Source organism: Mytilus edulis, chromosome 7 (assembly GCF_963676685.1).
Source record: "Mytilus edulis chromosome 7, xbMytEdul2.2, whole genome shotgun sequence".
Lineage (NCBI taxonomy): Eukaryota > Metazoa > Mollusca > Bivalvia > Mytilida > Mytilidae > Mytilus > Mytilus edulis.
The window spans coordinates 92,598,063-92,617,316 of NC_092350.1; the positions used below are offsets into that span (position 1 = coordinate 92,598,063).

At 31.7% G+C, this 19,254-nt stretch overlaps 1 protein-coding gene across 1 annotated transcript in view; it reads right to left on the bottom strand.

The window, feature by feature from the left end:
- Window positions 1-19,254, bottom strand: part of LOC139483502 (uncharacterized) — a 54,329-nt gene that overhangs the window by 15,420 nt on the left and 19,655 nt on the right. Inside the window, exons 5-7 of the mRNA XM_071267524.1 lie at window positions 5,275-5,323; window positions 2,991-3,178; window positions 184-495 (exon numbers count right to left, since the gene is read on the bottom strand). Of these exons, the coding sequence (XP_071123625.1) occupies window positions 184-495; window positions 2,991-3,178; window positions 5,275-5,323 (549 nt within the window). The remainder of the gene's footprint in view (window positions 1-183; window positions 496-2,990; window positions 3,179-5,274; window positions 5,324-19,254) is intronic.

Below are 19,254 nucleotides of genomic sequence, written 5' to 3' on the forward strand. Positions count from 1 at the left end.
AAAGTGCTTTCTCTATATACCAACCTTTTTTCAGTGTTTCTTAAATGTGAATCCAATACACTGAAGTAAAAAAAAATGGGGGTCAATTATTTTTATTTTATTTATAGTTTTGTCTCATTTAAGTGTTAATAAAACACTGCGTTTATTTCCTACAAATAATCAAAGTGTAAAGTAAGTACTTACTACTTGACTTAATTATGGAATGTGAAACAACTTCTTGATGGGTAGTTTTACCATCCATACATTCTATCAGGTCTTTAGGACAAGTAGGAGACTCTTTAATAACTTCTAATAATACACTGTATGGATCTTGTGTTCTTTGAATAAGAAGTTCTAAGATACATTTGTTACGGTCAGATTTTCTGGCATGATGTTCTATTTCTGCTCTGTCATCTATCCCAAGGATACATTTGGATATTAATTTATCAAGGACGCCCTTATCCAAAATGGTGTCTTGTATTATCTTGTCATAGAAATGGTACAATCTGTGATGAACTAGAAAGGAAACAGAATATGTGGTTACCATGGTGATTTAGATAATAACGTAATTTAATCATTATAGTTTTCATTAACAGCTTGCAATGTTCATTAAAGTGAACCATGAAAAAAAGGGAAAGAGATGGTAAATAGTTCAAAGAATAATAAGATAACGTGACCAAAATCACAGCTTTACTAAACAAATAACGTAATGTATACATTAATGTTTCCGTTAACAATGTTTTAACATGGAAAATGTTTGCCTCTCCTTGTTATCATGATGAAAATTTATTGTAAATTATAACTTGAAAAGTATAAAGAATACATCTACAAAGCAAAAAGTACATTAATGAATTAGTCACTAATTCTAGCCACACTATCAAACATTCAAACACAATTTATATATAGTCGCCATCCCCATCAGCATGTAAAGGAAGTTACGATTATCACTGATAAGTTACTATCATCATGACCAATATACGACTTTCTAATAATCAAGATACGATTATCATATCAAATAAAGTTCTTAGAGTTACGAGGATCTTCCGTAAAATCTCGATGGCTACTATTTCTGAAACAAGGCCACATATGACACTTAGAAAACACCCACACACACAACAATACTCTTAACATCAACCTAACTGCTCAGTTATTTTTGAAAACAACGTGTATACACGGATAAAATTAGAAAAAGACGATTTTTCTTGTTTTTGGCTCCGCCATGTTAGGATTGTCGTAACTGCAATTACTATGATCAGTTTAACACATTCAAGTGAATATTTGTCTTTTGATCTTTTTAGTTGCCGTGGCATAGTAAGTATGAATTCATCTTATGAATTTGAATATTCCGAGGTCTGGAATTTGGATAAAATCCTTTCAATGTGGAGTGTTAGAGGTATGTGTAACGTTGCCGTTTCTATCATATTATAGTAATTAAATATTTGCTGGTTCAAGCAATTCAAAATGGGCACTCACTACTTTAGGTTAGATATGTAAACAGTGAATTTGATGGTATATTATAGCAAATAAAACCAGAGCCTCTAAATAGCCTGAGTCTCTCAACTTGGTCTATATATGCATATTCAACAAAAGACACTCCTAAATTGTAGATGGGAATAGAATTCATGACAATAATCTCTGTTGTTTTTTTTTTTGTTTATCTTATAATGCTGGTAATTTAATCTGATTAATTTACCTCTATTTTCTTTAGTGTTTTGCTCAAAACACAAAAGAGGGTAAAACCAATCCTCATTTAATGGCAATCACTGCTATAGATATATCGACCACATTTGACTTTATTTTAGATATTTTCTTGATATACATTTTTTATTACATTGTTGATTATTAAGTTACTATATATCGATAACAATTTTCGTCATATTAGGTAAGGCACGAACAAATGGTAAAAGTTTATTTTAAGGGCAATAATCCAATAAGTAGTATTAAGACAATTTCTATATTTTGATTGTCTTAATTGGTGATTATGTCTTACATATACATTTTTGCTCTTTAAAATGATTAAAGTATTATTGTTTAAAATATACGTTATCAGGCAAAAATGTCATCAAAGAGAAATAACTTTAATAAGGAGTTAACTGATAATTTTGATCATGGCATTTATATGCAGAACTGGTACTGCTGATCATTTTCCAATTTATAGTTTCTCCCTACCTATGATTGTTTTCAAGAGCAAAGGCAAACACGAAAACAATGGTAAAATTTAGCAATAACGCCTCAATGGACAATTTGTAGAGCTCAACAATGAGAACATTTTCCCTTGTCAGATTTTTTTTATTTCTATTGATTTTCATTATAATAGACAAAACTTGAATTTTACCCCTATGTTTTATTTTTAACCCTGTCAGCCATGTCGGTCAGTAAACAGGGCAATCAAACACAGTTATTAAAACAAGATTCCTCAAGAAGATTTTGTAAAAGTAAACGGACGACAAGGATGGACGAGTGACGGATGACATTATAATTTTTTTTAATACCATTGAAAAAGTACTAAACAGGAAAGAGTTTTCGTCTTATGAAGCTCAAACCACTTTTCGATAATGTTACCCTAAAATGAACATTTTGTCAGTTTCCATTTCTTTTATGTTTATCAATTTTTAATACATGGGGTTACCAAAATTATAGATAATTTGCTTTTATTTAGAATGTTTTTAATGATTTGTACATCAAGATTTAGGTAGAGTGAGTTTACTCTCTATTTAACTGTCATCTTATTTATGTATTCTCAACTTTTGTCAACTTTTTATCCGTTCTTTATATTATTATCTGTTATCTTATGAATGAGTCTCAATTTAGAAAAGTAATGTACCTTTCCCATTCCTCTGATCTGAGTTTGTCTTTATATTATGACCTGATATCTTATGAATGAGTCTAAATCGAGATAATTAAAGTACCTATTTATTGGCTGAGTAAATCCCATTCCTCTGATCTGAGTTTGTCTTTATATTTTTATCTGTTATCTTATAAATGAGTCTCATGCTAGATTAGTAATATACCTATGAACTGGCTGAGTAAATCCCATTCTTCTGATCTGAGTTTAGTCTTTAGTTGATCTTTGTAATCACGAATAGCTTGGAGAAAACCACCTTTGTACTCTTTGTCGATGTGTTGTTCAATAGCCCTAGGTACTGTATAGAGGAGAGTATATGCTGCCTGTAATCGGCTGTCTTCTTCTGTTGGTATTCTACTAAATTATGTAGAATGTTGTAAGTTTTGAATTGTGATAAAAAAAAATAGGAAAATTAAGGATATATATTACAAACTGATAATCATATTTATAGTTTGTTGTACTGTTGCAATATAAAAGTATTTAATATTAGATACACAGAGTGCTAAATTCGATATTGAGAAAAGGCGTATAACCTGTCACAAGCACACTGTGTATCAAATTTATATCAAATATGGGATATTAAGATGCATTTTTGTTAACCTCGATATCACAATTTAAACACAACATTTAGGTTGATACATTCAAAAATACCTACCGTTATCTGGATGATATTTTTTCGTTGAATAATCCAGAGTTCTCTAAATATACTTCAGAAATTTACCCAAACGAACTTACTTTAACTAAATCTAACATAAACAGCAGCAGTTTTCCTTTTCTAGATTTAGACATTTCAATTTCAAACGGGAAACTTCACACTAAAATTTACGACAAAAGAGACGATTTTTCATTTCCTATTGTTAATTTTCCTTTTTTAGACGGCGATGTGCCTTTGGCTCCATCATACGGTGTTTATATATCGCAACTCGTTCGGTTTGCCCGTGTGTGTTCTGATGTCATAGATTTTAACGAACGTAATCAATGCATCACTGGTAAATTGTTGTGTCAGGGATTTCGATACCATAAATTACTTAAAACTTTTACTAAATTCTTTCATAGATACAAAAATTTGATTTGTAAATTTGGCTATACCTGTAGAAAGCTTATTAAAAATGGTATTTCACATCCTAAATTTTATGGTAATATTGTACTTAAAGCGAGGAAATCACTATGTGATCCTTGTAAACTCATCGAACCTTTAAACAAACTTATAAGTAAGGGTTATCGTACCAATATTGTAATAAGATCTCTGAATATAGTTCACATTGGCACTAATATTGATATTGTCATTAGCAAATTAAAACATAACTAAATTTCATTATCTTTTGAGGCGAGATGTATAGAGACACAGACACGTTAACTTTTATTTCTATAGAAGTCGCTCTTCACTATACTACTACCTGTCGATACATTTATTTTTGGCATTGCACAAGTCATGTCTTCTTTGACTATTGATGACGTTAAAATACTAAATCCCTGTGATGTGTTTTAGTCGATTTTAGTCTCTGATGCATGATTTTTTATTATTAATTGGTTTTGGCTTTTAACTAGCTGTCAGTAACTGCGAGTACTCTCAAATCGTACTTTCTTGTTAATTCGACCTGATGATACTGTTTATAATGCTTTTTTGTTATTTTTTATTTATATGGATCTTGTATGTACACAAGCTTTGATTATTTGTAATATCTTCAATTTTTCACTTATTCTTACAACATTTGTATAAACTTCAAGATTATTTAAAAAAAAAACCGTTTTTTTTCTAAAGTTAACATTGATTGGTTAAATATTTCTCAGTCATGTCCTGCGTTTGAATTTGTTTGTTAGCTTTTTGGTCATGAATGTTTGTCTCTAATATTTAATTAACTGTGCATTTGTATTCAGATATCGCAGATCAAATTTATTCGTTCATTGTTTAATCATACGTTTTTTGATTGAGTTAAGTCTGCCAATTGATATTTTATCGTATGTTTTTCTTTGTTGTGATGTTATGCTATTGTTTCAGAAAAAGGGAGAAGGTTTGGATCCATTAAAACGTTTAATCCCGCTGCAAATGTTTGCACCTGTCCTAAGTCAGGAATCTGATGTACAGTAGTTGTCGTTTGTTTATGTAATATATACGTGTTTCTCGTTTCTCGTTTTGTTTATATAGATTAGACCGTTGGTTTTCCCGTTTGAATGGTTTTACACTAGTAATTTTGGGGCCCTTTATAGCTTGTTGTTCGGTGTGAGCCAAAGCTCCGTGTTGAAGGCCGTACTTTAACCTATAATGGTTTACTTTTTAAATTGTTATTTGTATGGAGAGTTGTCTCATTGGCACTCACACCACATCTTCCTATATCTATTTTAGAACATCCAATTATTTACTTTAAGAAAATCAGTCTATCTAAGACCTGTTTTGACATCCAACTAGCCATGAAAGTTTTATAAATTGTGCACGGCTGTTATTTACTTACTGCTGTCCTTCCATTGCTGGATAAGGTGACCTTTGTCTATGAACTTTTCCTTAAAAAAATAAATGCATTTTTTTAGGTTTTACATAATAACTTTCCAATAAAGGTAACTCAAGAAAAAAAAACTAATATCAATTTACAAGTACCATCAAATGAGTTAAAAAGAGAAGTTTGATCATATACAATTTGTCAGTGTTATCCATATTCTGCTTGGGTACTGGGGTAGGGTTGATTACTTGTAAGCGTTGAGTGGTTTTGATGATCTACTGTGATAAGTTATTTTATCGTCCTTTCCTCCGCCTATATCACCCTGCTCTGTTGCTCCGTAATTCTCGTATCAAGACTTCAAAACGAGACCAGGCATTATCAGCGTCGTCACAATGTGAGAGGAGAAGTTATCAGCGACGTCATAATGCGAGAGGAGACGTTATCAAGCTTGCTTTTGTCAAGCGTAAATCTGTCTAGGGAGAAAGAAACGACCAGTAATAGAACGATAAAAAGATAATCAGGTTTTCTTCGTATAGATATCGTAAAATGTCAGCCGCTCGACACAATGTGGAACTTTTTAGCTCGCTTGCTACGCTCACTCGCCAAAAAGGTTCACATTGTGGCTCGCGTCGCCTGATATTTTACGATATCACTGTGTAGAAAACCCGATAATCTATACATAACAGTGTTTGAAATAATTTCTGTGATTTCCCAATTAAAATAAAAACCGATAATTTCTGTCATGTAAAATAAACTCTTTTATGTCACTCCTCTTACAACATACAACAATAGAAGTTGTCAACACATTGTCGATAATGTCGCATCAAAGCAAATGGTAAATGCATAAAAACATTCATACATGATAAACATGCTTACATTTTCTACTTTAATTCATTTAAAATGCCCATTGGCAATTGACTAAACAAAGTACTAATCAAATAAGTAGATAATCAAAAATCAATCAACTCGTGACAAAATAACACTAATAATTAATTCATTTGTATATTCAATTTTTTGTTTGTTTCCTCATTTAATATTTTCTATCTTTGAGTTCTAAGATAATTTGAATTGTCGAACTATAGTATTTACCACTTAATAATATATAATTAGAATGACATAACCGACAAGGCTGCTATTCAAGTCACCAGTCCCTGAAAGTAATAAAATATTTGGTGGCTATTTTACAAATACTATCAAAATCAGATCCTGTTGAAATGCGTCAGATGTGTTTCAAATCTATTTATCTCTTATAAAATATCGTTTGTATGATAGCTGTGGATATACATGTCACAAAATATTTGATAGGTTATGTATTTTTTATTCTAAAAATATTCAAAAAGGTCGTGTAAAGGTTGTCTCAGCTCCTTACATCTACAACACTATGATCTACGTACCCTCTATCAGTCTTCTCAAGCTCAATAAAAGAACCATGGGAAGAAAGCTCCCACACCCCATGCCCCCTCTGTGTCAATGGTCAAACAAAATCTCACTAGATATTTATAAGTTCAAAAAGTCATAACCTCGACAAAATTATACTGAGAAAAATTTACATTTCAAAGGAGTTGAGATGACAATATTTAGGCAAATGAACCTCTTAGAAAATAAATTGAATCATAATTTACTGTCAATATGCACATCTACATAGTATGTCCTTATTGTTTTCAAAGTTTCATTAACTGAAGTTGTATACTATGGTTTCAGAGGAGTTCCAATGACAAAATTGTTGCTTTTGTGTTAAAAATTTGTTTGTTTTAAGATTGTAACAGAGTGATGACTGCTGTACCCATACTTTGACTATTTTACCTATCATGTCTGTTTTGTTAACGCATCGTTGTAAAGATAAAGGATTTCGATGCGACTAGCATACAAGTGAGAGGTGTAGCGCTATAAAACCAGGTTCAATCCACCATTAATTCATTTGAAAATGCATGTTCCAAGTCAGCAATATGACAGTTGTCCATTCGTTTGATGTGTTTTATCATTTAGTTTTACCATCTGATGAGTGACTTTCCGTTTCGAATTTTCCTCGGTGATTTTACTTTTTGCAGTAGTATATACATGATATATGTAGGATTCTAAAATGCGATGGTACTCTAAAGTGCGATGGTCACGCTAAAGTGCGATGGTCTACGCTAAAGTACGGTGGTGTCTCACTCTAAAGTACGATGGTTGTTTGTTTGCTAAAGTGCGATGGTTCAGCACGCTAAAGTACGATGGAGCAATAGAGTAAGGTTCAAGGGCATTAATGTTAAAAAAAAATTTAAAGTCTTTTTGTGAAATCTAGTTTGTCGATAATAAAATTTATTTTTACAAGCTTTGATTTGAATACGAGAGAAACGGGGTTGTTGGTCGAGCTTAATATGCATCTGTTCGCTTTTATTCTTTATTTCATCTTTCGGCATGTTTATGTTTGGTTTGTATAAACGACTGTTAACGTCATAATCCAACTACGTTTCTCACGTCTATACTTTCGCAGACCATAGGACTTTAGCTGATGGAGGAATCGTACTTGAGTGTAGACCATCGCACTTTAGCGTGACCATCGTACTTTAACGTCCCTATCGCACATATATTTAAACCACATTCTAAGTTTAAATAGACATGACTCCTAGAAAATAAATAATCATATTATCCTGTCGAAATGCAGGTCTACATCATGTACATAGTATGTCTCTATTATCTATAAAGGTTTTTAGATTTTTTTTCGTATGTTGTCAGGGCAGTTGTGATTACAAACTGTTGTATTTTAGTATTGATGCCAATAATTGCAAAGGGTCCGGAAATAAAAAGAATCATAAATTCCTGTCAATATGCTTCATCTGACTATGTCCTGATTATGTATACATTTGTGTGGTTTCAGAGGAGTTGCGATGACAAACACAGGACGGAAGTAATGGACGGAGGGACAAGAAGCCGGACTGGTCAAATACATTATACCTGACGCAAATATTTCATGGGGAGACTATATCTACAATTATTAGTGGTGGACCTACCCTACTTTTGTTTCGTATTAACAATAAGGCTTTCTTTTGTATTATATCTGCCAATTTGATCGTATCATTCATCTATTCAACCTTTTAAATATAATCACATTGATGTCACTTCTTTTTGAATATCATCAACCTGTGCAACCTACAAGAATGGTTGAACTTGAAAAATGCTCGATATAAACAACATGCACTTAATGCAACATTGGAAAAAAATGTACAGTTTTGCTTGCAGTCTAGATAACCCATCGAATACAATGCAGTCTTTATGTTTTACAAAAAAAAAGCAAAAACAAGCAAAACATTTCTGTATAAGTATGACTGTCTAAATGGAAAATACCAGATAGCGAGAGATTGCCTTATACACCAGTTGAAAAAAAATAGACCAAAATAATAAAACGTTTGGTAAAACGGTTATGTACATTTTGACATTCTGAGCAATATCATTTTCTATCTATTAAAATTTGGAAATTTTACTGATTTGTTAGACGTATACGTTTTTTGTAGAATTGGCAGCCTTGTCGATGGGTTGTTGAGAAACTCAGATATAATTCATAAACGATATATTCCAAGGAACACACTGACAATTGGGAGGGTCTATATCGTTGAGTTGCAAGCTCCGAGTCAATAAAGTAGAGATGCAAATTATGAAAGTCCAGTTGCGAGTTACGAAATCTAAATTATATAAAAAGCATTGTAAAGCGTAACCCCAGCGACATTCCAATCAGTTACCCCGAGTATTAGCGGGACTGGTATTAATGACATGACGTCTTACACATACATGGCGGATATAGAATTATGCAGCGGCCTTTAAGGATACAGTTTTTTTTCTTGGTTGCTTATATTGCATCATGCATTGACTAAAGAAATGGAATATATAATAAAATAGCCACTGTAAATGTTCCGCATGCCAGAACAATAAGTATATATTTGTTCATAATAAAACTATTGTATTTAAAAAAAATATATATAATTGTGAGAAAAGAATATTGTGGTAGCGTTTATTCAGTTTTTAATTTGTTTTATTTCGTCTGACCTCAAATTATTTGTTGTGGATATACAGTTTGCATTTGACACTCTGTTTTTGATATAACAGCGACATGTGGTGAATATCTCACTTATTTCGTAATTGTTTTACTTGGGTTTCTTATGGTACAAATATCTCACTGCAATCATAAGGTATATTAGTTGACATGACAACAAATGTTATTTATGAATGTAAACAATATGTGCTAAAAGAATCTGACAAAATTTAGACTAACACTATAGATAAAAAAAGAAGATGTGGTATGGTTGGCCACAAGACAACTCTCCACAAGATACTAAATGACACAGAAAGTAACAACTATAGATTACTGTACGGCCTTCAAAAATGCCCATACCGCATAGTCATCTATAAAAGGCTTTGAAATGACACATATAAAACACTTTCCAAGGAGAAAACTAACGGCCTAATTTATGTACAAAAAACACAAAAAACAAATATGTTACAAAACATAAAAGGTATCCACTGCATTACAGGCTCTTGACATGGGACAGGCACACACATACATACAGAATGTGTTGTAGTTAAAAATGTTAGAGGATCCCCCCCCCCCCATTTTAGCTTGGACAGTGATGTAACAGTACAACATAAAAACAAACTATAAAAATCAGATTGAAAAGACTTAACTCATTAGATGGATACAAGTGGAAATACATCTAACAGAAATACAGAGTAGACGTGGCCGGGTATATTTGTATAATTCAACAACAAAAAGACAAAATTCTGATCTGAGAGAACATGCAGTTACAAAGCCACTAACTACTAATTATTTTTAAAAAAATGGATATCACCAGCCCAGTAGTCAACATTTCGTTGTTGACATGAATATCAATAATGTGGTCATTGTTGTAAATTTCCTATTTACAAAACTTTAAATTTTTCGAAAAACTAAGGATTTTCTTATCCAGAGCAAAGATTTCCTAAGCCGTATTTGGCACAACTTTTTGAATTTTGAATCCTCAATGCTCTTCAACTTTGTACGTGTTTGGCCATATAAATATTTTGATATGAGCGTCACTGATGAGTCTCATGTAGACGAAACGCGTGTCTGGCTTACTAAATTATAATCCTGGCGTAAAGCTTGATGTCTAATTTTTATATCTGGCACCAATATCGAAGTTTTAAGTTTTGTTGTCTTTTTAAAGCTTAGCTTTGAACCTGGTTTTATTTTCTTTTGTTAAAAGAAAGAAGAAAATAAATAGAACACAGTCTCAAAACAAAAAAACGAAGAAAAGTATATGAAAACATGACTAAGGCGAACAAGAAGGACATACAAAAACTCTTCAACAAAATATGCAAACACTACCAAATTCGCGTGTTAATCGCCGTTACTGAGAAAGGGTATATGCAATCTTCTAAACATTTGTTGATAAAACAACTGATAAAGTACATACTAATTGTCTAACATTGATAGGAATTGCCGGATTTGTTATTTTTTAATTCAAAGTAATGTATAAATTAAGAAATATTTACTGAAGATATGATGCAATCACCATTTTTTGTTTGCATTTGATTTGGAACAATGTTGTTTTCTTTGTTTTATACACATGTAACAAGGTTTAGATAATTTTTCGAAAATAAACATATCATTCAAGTACAATAAAAGAACATTTTGTTTTATCCTAGTAAAATTTTGGAATGTTTGCCCTTAATGCCGACATTTTACCCCTCACTTTCGCTCGTAAACAAATATTTACCATAAAGATCCAACCCGTGGTACAATCAGAATTAATTGAAGGCCCCATTATTTCTATTCTAAACCAAAGAAATATTAGAAGCTAAACAACAAACGACAAGAAGTCCTATTCATAATCAGTATTAGTAAGAAGTCTATTAAAGTCGGTCAATAAACTGATTTTCACATATATCATATATCTTGAAATGTATTGTTGTGACGGGAGACCAGTACATGTAATATTATCATACCATTATCTACGTTACTGTTTACAGTAGCATGTTGTATCAGCTGATATCTTATTTGTTTTGATAGTACATTATATAGGTAGGTCAATGTCCATAGTTATATCTAGAGATGTTCGCGTTAATACTGTATGTGTAATAAGATTACAAGAGTGATATGTGTTCGAATGTTTGATATATTATATTTCCTTGTACTAAAGATTAGTAAGGGGAAATATTATGTATACATTAATGGGGTATCAAATTTATGACAATTCATTGTTGGAGATTGAAAAAAAGTTAACCATACAACACACATGCCAATACCAACACAAAGCGTTTGTTATTTGCAACGAATATGAGTAAATAAACATTAAAATTAATGCTAACCAAATAAGTATTAACTTTTAATCGACTTTGTCTTCATGATTTGATTTTCTACGAATTATTCAATATATGTGCAGTGATGATATATATTCTGGTCCTCAATGGTCTTCAACTTCGTATTTTATTTAACCTTTTTAACTTTTTTGGATTCGAACGTCTCTGATGAGTCTTTTGTTGACGAAACGCGCGTCTGGCGTATGTACAGAATTTAGTCCTGGTATCTATGATGAGTTTATTTTCGACTTGTTTCTTTATTACTGTGAGGCTGACTTCATGCAAGAACTTCTTAGGAAGAAAGATAAGAAGTTAGCGTTATCCTTTAACTTTACTTTCCACTATATAGATGAGGTTCTTTCACTAAACAATTCAAAATTTGTTGACTATGTGGAACGCATCTATCCTATCGAACTATAAATAAAGGATACTACAGATACAGTTGAGTCGGACTCATATCTAAACTTACATCTAGAAATTGACAATGAGGGTCGGTTGAAAACAAAATTTTACGACAAAAGAAATGATTTCAGCTGTCCAATTGTTAAATTTTCATTTCTAAGTAGCAACATTCAAGCAGCACCTGCATACGGGGTATATATCCCCCTATTGATATGATATTCCCGTGTTGCATTTCCTATCATGATTTTCTTGATAGAGGGTTGCCGCTCACAAGAAAGCTATGAAAACCAAGAGTAACACATGGTAAAATTGAAATCATCCCTTCGTAAATTTTACGGCCGCCATCACGAGTTGGTTGACCGTTATGGAATAACCGTTTCACAAATTATATCGGATATGTTCCTTACGTCGTAACTACAATCCCCTTTCCTTTCATGAATGTGACCTACCGAATTAGACTATTTACCGGATATGTTATCACATAAGCAACACAACAGGTGCTACATTTGGAGCAGAGTTTGCTTACCCTTCCGAAGCACCGGAGATTACCGTTAGTTTTTGGTGGGGTTCGTGTTGTTTATTCTTTAGTTTTCTATGTTGTGTCATGTGTACTACTGTTTGTCTTTTTCATTTTTAGCCATGGCCTTGTCAGTTTATTTTTGATTTATGAGTTTGACTGTCCCTTTGCTATCTTTCGTCCTTCTTTACGAGTTATATTATGTCTCCCTTTTGGAAAAGAGAAAGTAAATATCATGTAAAATATTTTAAAAGTTTCAGTTTATACAGTTGATAGTTTCACATGAATAAGATATTTAGGTGTTATAAAGTGAAATTGTTCATTAATTTTATATATATACGCATGCTACAAAATGAATAATTGTAATGGTCTTTGCCGAGAGGCATTGAAGATCAAATTCCAGCATTTCAAACGGGTCACACTATTTGCACAGCAGATATGAATATGATGATTTATAAATAGCACGTTAGGTTTAAAAGGCATAGTTGCATACTCTAGACTTAAAACACATATGACCGCACATGTTCTCCGTGAAAACATTTCTTCGTCTCTATTAATTTATCTCTTTTTTTAGCCATGGCGTTGTCAGTATTGTTTCGACTTAAGAACTTGAATGTCCCTTTAATATATGTTGTCTCTCTTTTTAAATATGCATATACAGTAAAATGAATAAATGAAAAACAAAAATCTATTTTTTTTTAAATTATAGTTTTTGTTATCATCAATGCAATATATTGTAAATACAAAAATCAAAGGATAATAATATCATCAAACACTTTTAAACAAAAAATCCTTGCAACTAGTTTTCCCAGCTATCATTTGAAAAAAAACCAATTTGCAGTACAAATTGACCTGATCAATATTATAACATGTCAACAAATATGTACTGATGATTCCTCAAAAAACATCATCATCATCAGAATATTTGAATGTTTGAATATTTGAATGTTGAATTAGGCTATCTGAATTCTGTGATCATCTTGTATTTGGAAATACTGGTTTCTAGCTAAGAACATGACACGCTTGTTGACAATTCTGCACAACCTCTTATTATATGACAATTGTATATATAAGTGTTATGAATGCACAACCTGTACAATTAAACCGGAAATTTTGCATTGATCATGCTTTTCAGACTTGAATACTAATGACCTTGCAATATTTTAAAATATAAGTATTGAACAGATGTACTACCATAACTATTCAAAGTTATAAAAAGAGAGAGATTATGTTGTAACAAAACTCATCACATAGAATGACAGTTTGTCGAGTTACAGTATAAGATCCTTATTGTATAAATTAAATTATAATCCTGGTACCTTTGATCACTATATATTCTAGGTCGGAGGCTGTAGTTTGATCAAAAGAAATTGTCGCTGATTAGCCTTTGCAAATATATCAAAGACAATACTTTTTTTATTTATGTTGATATTGTCCCTTTGCTAATTTTTATGATCTGTGACAATAGGGTTCATTGCCAAATCATCATACGATCAAACACATTTTATTGATGTGCACACAGGGGTGATTAACTCACAAATTGAATAAAATAGATAAAGGATGATGTGGTATGAGTGCAAATGAGACAATTTTCCATCCAAATTACAATTTTTAAAAGTAAACCATGATAGGTCAAGGTACGGCTTTCAACACGGAGTATTGGCTCACACCGAACAACAAGCTATAAAGGGCCCAAAATTACAAGACTAGTGTAAAACCATTTAAACGGGAAAACCAACGGTCTGATCTGTATAAAAAAAACGAGAATCAGAGTATAAGTCCGAAGTATGTCAAATTTGTGAGTAAGAGTTTTTAAAACCCTAACTTAACAAATAAGTCATGCGGGCTTGAATGTCGATATTTTACCTTCGCTATCGCTCGTGGTAAAATACTAATCACAAAGGGCCAACCCTTCGTGAAATCAGTATATATTCAAGCCCCCATGACTTATTTCTTAAGGATGTTTGCTCCTCCATTTTTTTATTTTTTGCCAGATTTCGGAATCCTCTGGTTTTATCCATGTATTGTCATGAAAAAAATTTGCCCACTAACCCCTACTTTTCTTTTCATAATTTTATTACATAAAGTTTGAAAAGCCATATTTCAAATTTTCTAGAATTCTTGTTATTTTTTCATAGTTTTTGAAACAGATAAGGTGCCAATATTAAATATATGAAAAATCTGGAGAGAATTATTTCCCGTCAAATTTTCAATGGCTTATATCTCGAAAACTAGCACACGGACCCTCCATTTTTGTCTACTTTTTTAGTTTCTTTATTTATATACTATCAATTTATAACAGTCTTTTAAAAAGCTTGTTATTTTTTAACAGAGTAGCAAACATCCTTAATTTTAATTTAAAAAAAACGTAGTAATCTAAGGCGTCAAATTTGTAAATAACAAGGAGCTCAACTCTTAGTTTCATTGAAATAATCATAGTGTTGTTTACCATTGGCCTTAATTAAGTTTTTTTTAATTTGATTTATGTCTATTCTAAACCAAGTGAATACTTGAAGCTAAACAAACGACAAGATGTCCTATTCATAATCAGTATTAGTACGAAGTCTATCAAAGTCTGTCAATAAACTCATTAGTACATTTATTAAGTTCATATCTTGAAATGTGTTTATACCATGGTGTAGTATCGGGAGACTAGTACGTAGTTTTATCAAATCATTATCTATGTAACTGTTTACAGTAACATGTTGTAACAGTTAATATCTTATTTGATTTGATAGTACATTATATAGGAAGGTTAATGTCCATAGTTATATCTAGAACTGTTCGTGTTAATAATGTATTTGTCATAAAATTACAAGACAGATCATAAAATATGTGTTCGAATTGTTTATATGTCATATTTGTCCATGTACTAAAGATTAGTAAGGGTTATTATTCTGTATACATTACATGCTTATCAAATTTATGACAATTCATTGGTGGAGATATAAACATATCATTACTTTAGCTGTATGTGGCAAAACTTTTAGGAAGTTTTTGGTCACTGATGAGTCTTTTGTAGACGAAACACGCGTCTGACGTCAATTTGAAATTTTAATTATGGTATCTATGATTGGTTTATTTACACCCATGTCAATACCAGCACAAAAGCGTTTGTTATTTGTAACAGTTTTTTTTTAAACATACGAATAGGATTAAATAAAAACTCAAATTAATGCTATAACAATATAAGTGTCACCTATTAAGGGACTTTGCCAACATGATTGGTTTCATGATTTTATTTTTTTAAGAATTATTCAATGTATTTGCAGTGACGATATATGTTCGAGTTATTTTCTGTAACCCCTTTGGAAAAGTTTCAGTGTATACAGTTGATAGCTTCACATGAATAAGATATGTAAAGTTGTAATAAAGTTAAATTATTCATTAAAAGACTCCAACCGCTGTTAGAATTTGCTTGCCTTGGGAAGCTCCCGTTTTAGATTAATACAATTCAGTACAAAAACATGGTTATCACAAAAGCAGACTTTACAATTTAGTTGTTGTATATGTATCATGTGTATGTACGTATGCTACAAAATAAATGGCTGTAATGGTAAAATTGAGAATGGAAATGGGGAATGTGTCAAAGAGACAACAACCCGACCAAAAAAAAAAAACAACAGTAGAGGGTCACCAATAGGTCGTCAATGTAGCGAGATATTCCCGCACCCGGAGGCGTCCTTCAGCTGGCCCCTAAACAAATATATACTAGTCCAGTGAGAATGAACGCTATACTAATTTCCAAATTGTACACAAGAAACTAAAATTAAAATAATACAAGACTAACAAAGGCCAGAGGCTCCTGACTTGGGACAGGCGCAAAAATGCGGCGGGGTCAAACATGTTTGTGAGATCTCAACCCTCCCCCTATACCTCTAACCAATGTAGAAAAGTAAACGCATAACTATACGCATATTAAAATTCAGTTTAATAGAAGTCCGAGTCTGATGTCAGAAGATGTAACCAAAGAAAATAAACAAAATGACAATAATACATAAATAACAACAGACTACTAGCAGTTAACTGACATGCCAGCTCCAGACTTCAATTAAACTGACTGAAAGATTATGATTTTATCATATGAACATCAGGCACAATCCTTCCCGTTAGGGGTTTAGTATCATTCCATCATAATATATATGAGAAGAACATAGCCCGTGTCATGCCAACAACTGTTTTTAGAATAAATGTGTTTAGTTCCGATGCAAAGACCTTATCAGTGACTCAATATTAACGCCAAAATATGCAATCTTTAATGACTTGACAACAGTATCGTAATTATATCCCTTCTTAATAAGTCTATTCAAAGGTTTTGTGAGTTTCTGAGGTGAATATTGACGCCTTTGTGCTTTATAAAGAATATTTCCATAAAAAATTGGATGTGAAATACCTGAACGTATTAGAAGTCTGCATGTTGAGCTATATTTACGAATGATGTCTTTATACCGATAATAAGATTTAGTAAATGTTTTGACTAGTTTGTGATATCGAAAACCCTGGTGTAATAATTTTTCAGGTCTTTGCAGGGAGCCATTGAAGATAAAATTCCAGCATTTTAAACCCGTCATACTATTTGGACAGCAGATATGAATATGATAATTTTTGAATTTTGAAGGCGAAATTGCATATTTTTAACATAAAACACACCTGACCGCACATGTTCTCTGTGACAACATTTCTTCGTCTTTTTTTACCAAGACTTTGTCGATCTATTTCCGATTTTAAAACTTGAATGTTCCTTTAATATATTTTGTCTCTCTTTAAAATTAGGAATATACAGTAAGATGAATAAATAAAACAAAAATCCTTTTTACAGAAATCATAGTTGGTGTTGTCATCAATATCTTGGAAAAACAAAAATCAAAAGATAACAATATCATTAAACGTTTTTATACAAAAAATCCTTGCAAATAGTTTCCTTAGCTATCATTTGAATCAAAAATATTTGTAGAACAAAAAAACAAATTGACCTGATCAATATTTTAGCATGTAAACAAAAATATGTACTGATGATTAAAAAAAAAACCATCATCAATATATTTGAATGTTGAATTAAATTTGAATTCTTTGGTGATCTTGTATTTGACAAGGAACCACTGATCTACTGGTTTCTAACAAGGTTTCAACTGGCGGTGGATTTTTTTGCAATTTGCGAAAAAATAATAAATGTGGCGATTAAAATCGTCATTTGCGAAAGAATTTGGCGAAAGAAATATATATAACGAATTATTTTCCTCCATCTTGTTTAATTTCTTTTTTCGGGTTTCTCGGACTTTATCTCATTAGACAATATTCGGAATTGACCTTGAACTTCTTGATTTTGACAGAAAATCAATAATCAACTGATTGCATTTTTATAGCAATCGACAACAAAGGACTAATTTATAAAGGTTTCGATTGTACGGTTTAACAAAATGATATGGTTTAATTGCGTCCGTCATATGTCACATTAAAGATTTATTTGCCACTTTGCGACGCACGTGTTCGAAGCAAATCTTTCCTCTCCTTCTTTTAATGATAGTCCAGGACATAAAACTGTTGTTATGACGGAAGATGTTCAAACGCAAGAAAAATCTCCGATAAAAAACATTATCCCTTGACTTTGATATAGATAATTAATTTGAGAGAGTACTTTAAAGTCGTTTGAGTGACACGACGTGTATCAAGCATAGTTTTACTTCTTAACTTTTTCATTTACGATGGTCTAGAAAAGAAAACTGTCGTTATGAAGAAGTCTATGCAAAAGTTTGAGAACAACCCCTCGAATGAATGTAACCTTTCAATGTAATGACTGCACCTTAAATGAAGGATCAATTTCAAGTGATGAAAGCTTTTGTGTTGTTGTAAAAACCACGTCTTAAAACAGAATGGCACATACTTTCCTGAAGAACTCTACATCTTTCTGGTATTATATGGTCAAAACATGTCCAAAAAATTTGTAATATTCCTCGACTTATGTCTTCTTAATCATTAAAGGTAAGTGGCCTCCTCTTTTAGAAAAGTTGTTAAAAATTTTCCCCCTTTTAAGTTAAAAAATAGTTCTTTTTTTTTAGGTAAATGTGATTATTGACTTTCCTGTAAGTATATTTGTGATTTTACTTTTTATTGTTTATTCATTATAATGTAAACTCTTAGATAGATTTGAGAGAATATTCATAAATAACATTGAGGAAAAATTGTCCTATGTAGGGGGAAGGGGTAGAACAAAGGAAAATTTAAAAAGAAAAATGTATTGCTTTGGGGAAAGAGGTGGCGAAATAAATAATTGACCCAGGGGAAATCCTGTTTCTAACTATGAACAGAACAAGTTTGGTTACAATTCTGCACAACCTCTTATTATGTGACAGTGATATATAAGTAGTATGAATGCACAACCTGTACAATTAAACGAGAAATGTTGCATTGATCATGTTTTTCAGACTTGAATACTAATGACCTTGCAATATTTTAAAATTAAAGTATTGAACAGATGTACTACCATAACTATTCAAAGTTATAAAAAAAGAGAGATTATGTTGTAACAAAACTCATCACATAGAATGCCAGTTTGTCGAGTTACAGTTCTAAGATCCTTATTGTATAAATTCTAGGTCGAAGACTGTAGAATGATCACAAGAAATTGTCGCCTAATTGGCCTTTACAAATATATCAAAGACGATACTTTGTGTTGATGTTGATTATTTCCCTTTGCTTATTTTTATGATCTGTGACAATAGGGTTCATTGTCAACTCATAATTTTTCAAGTACATGTATTTGCATA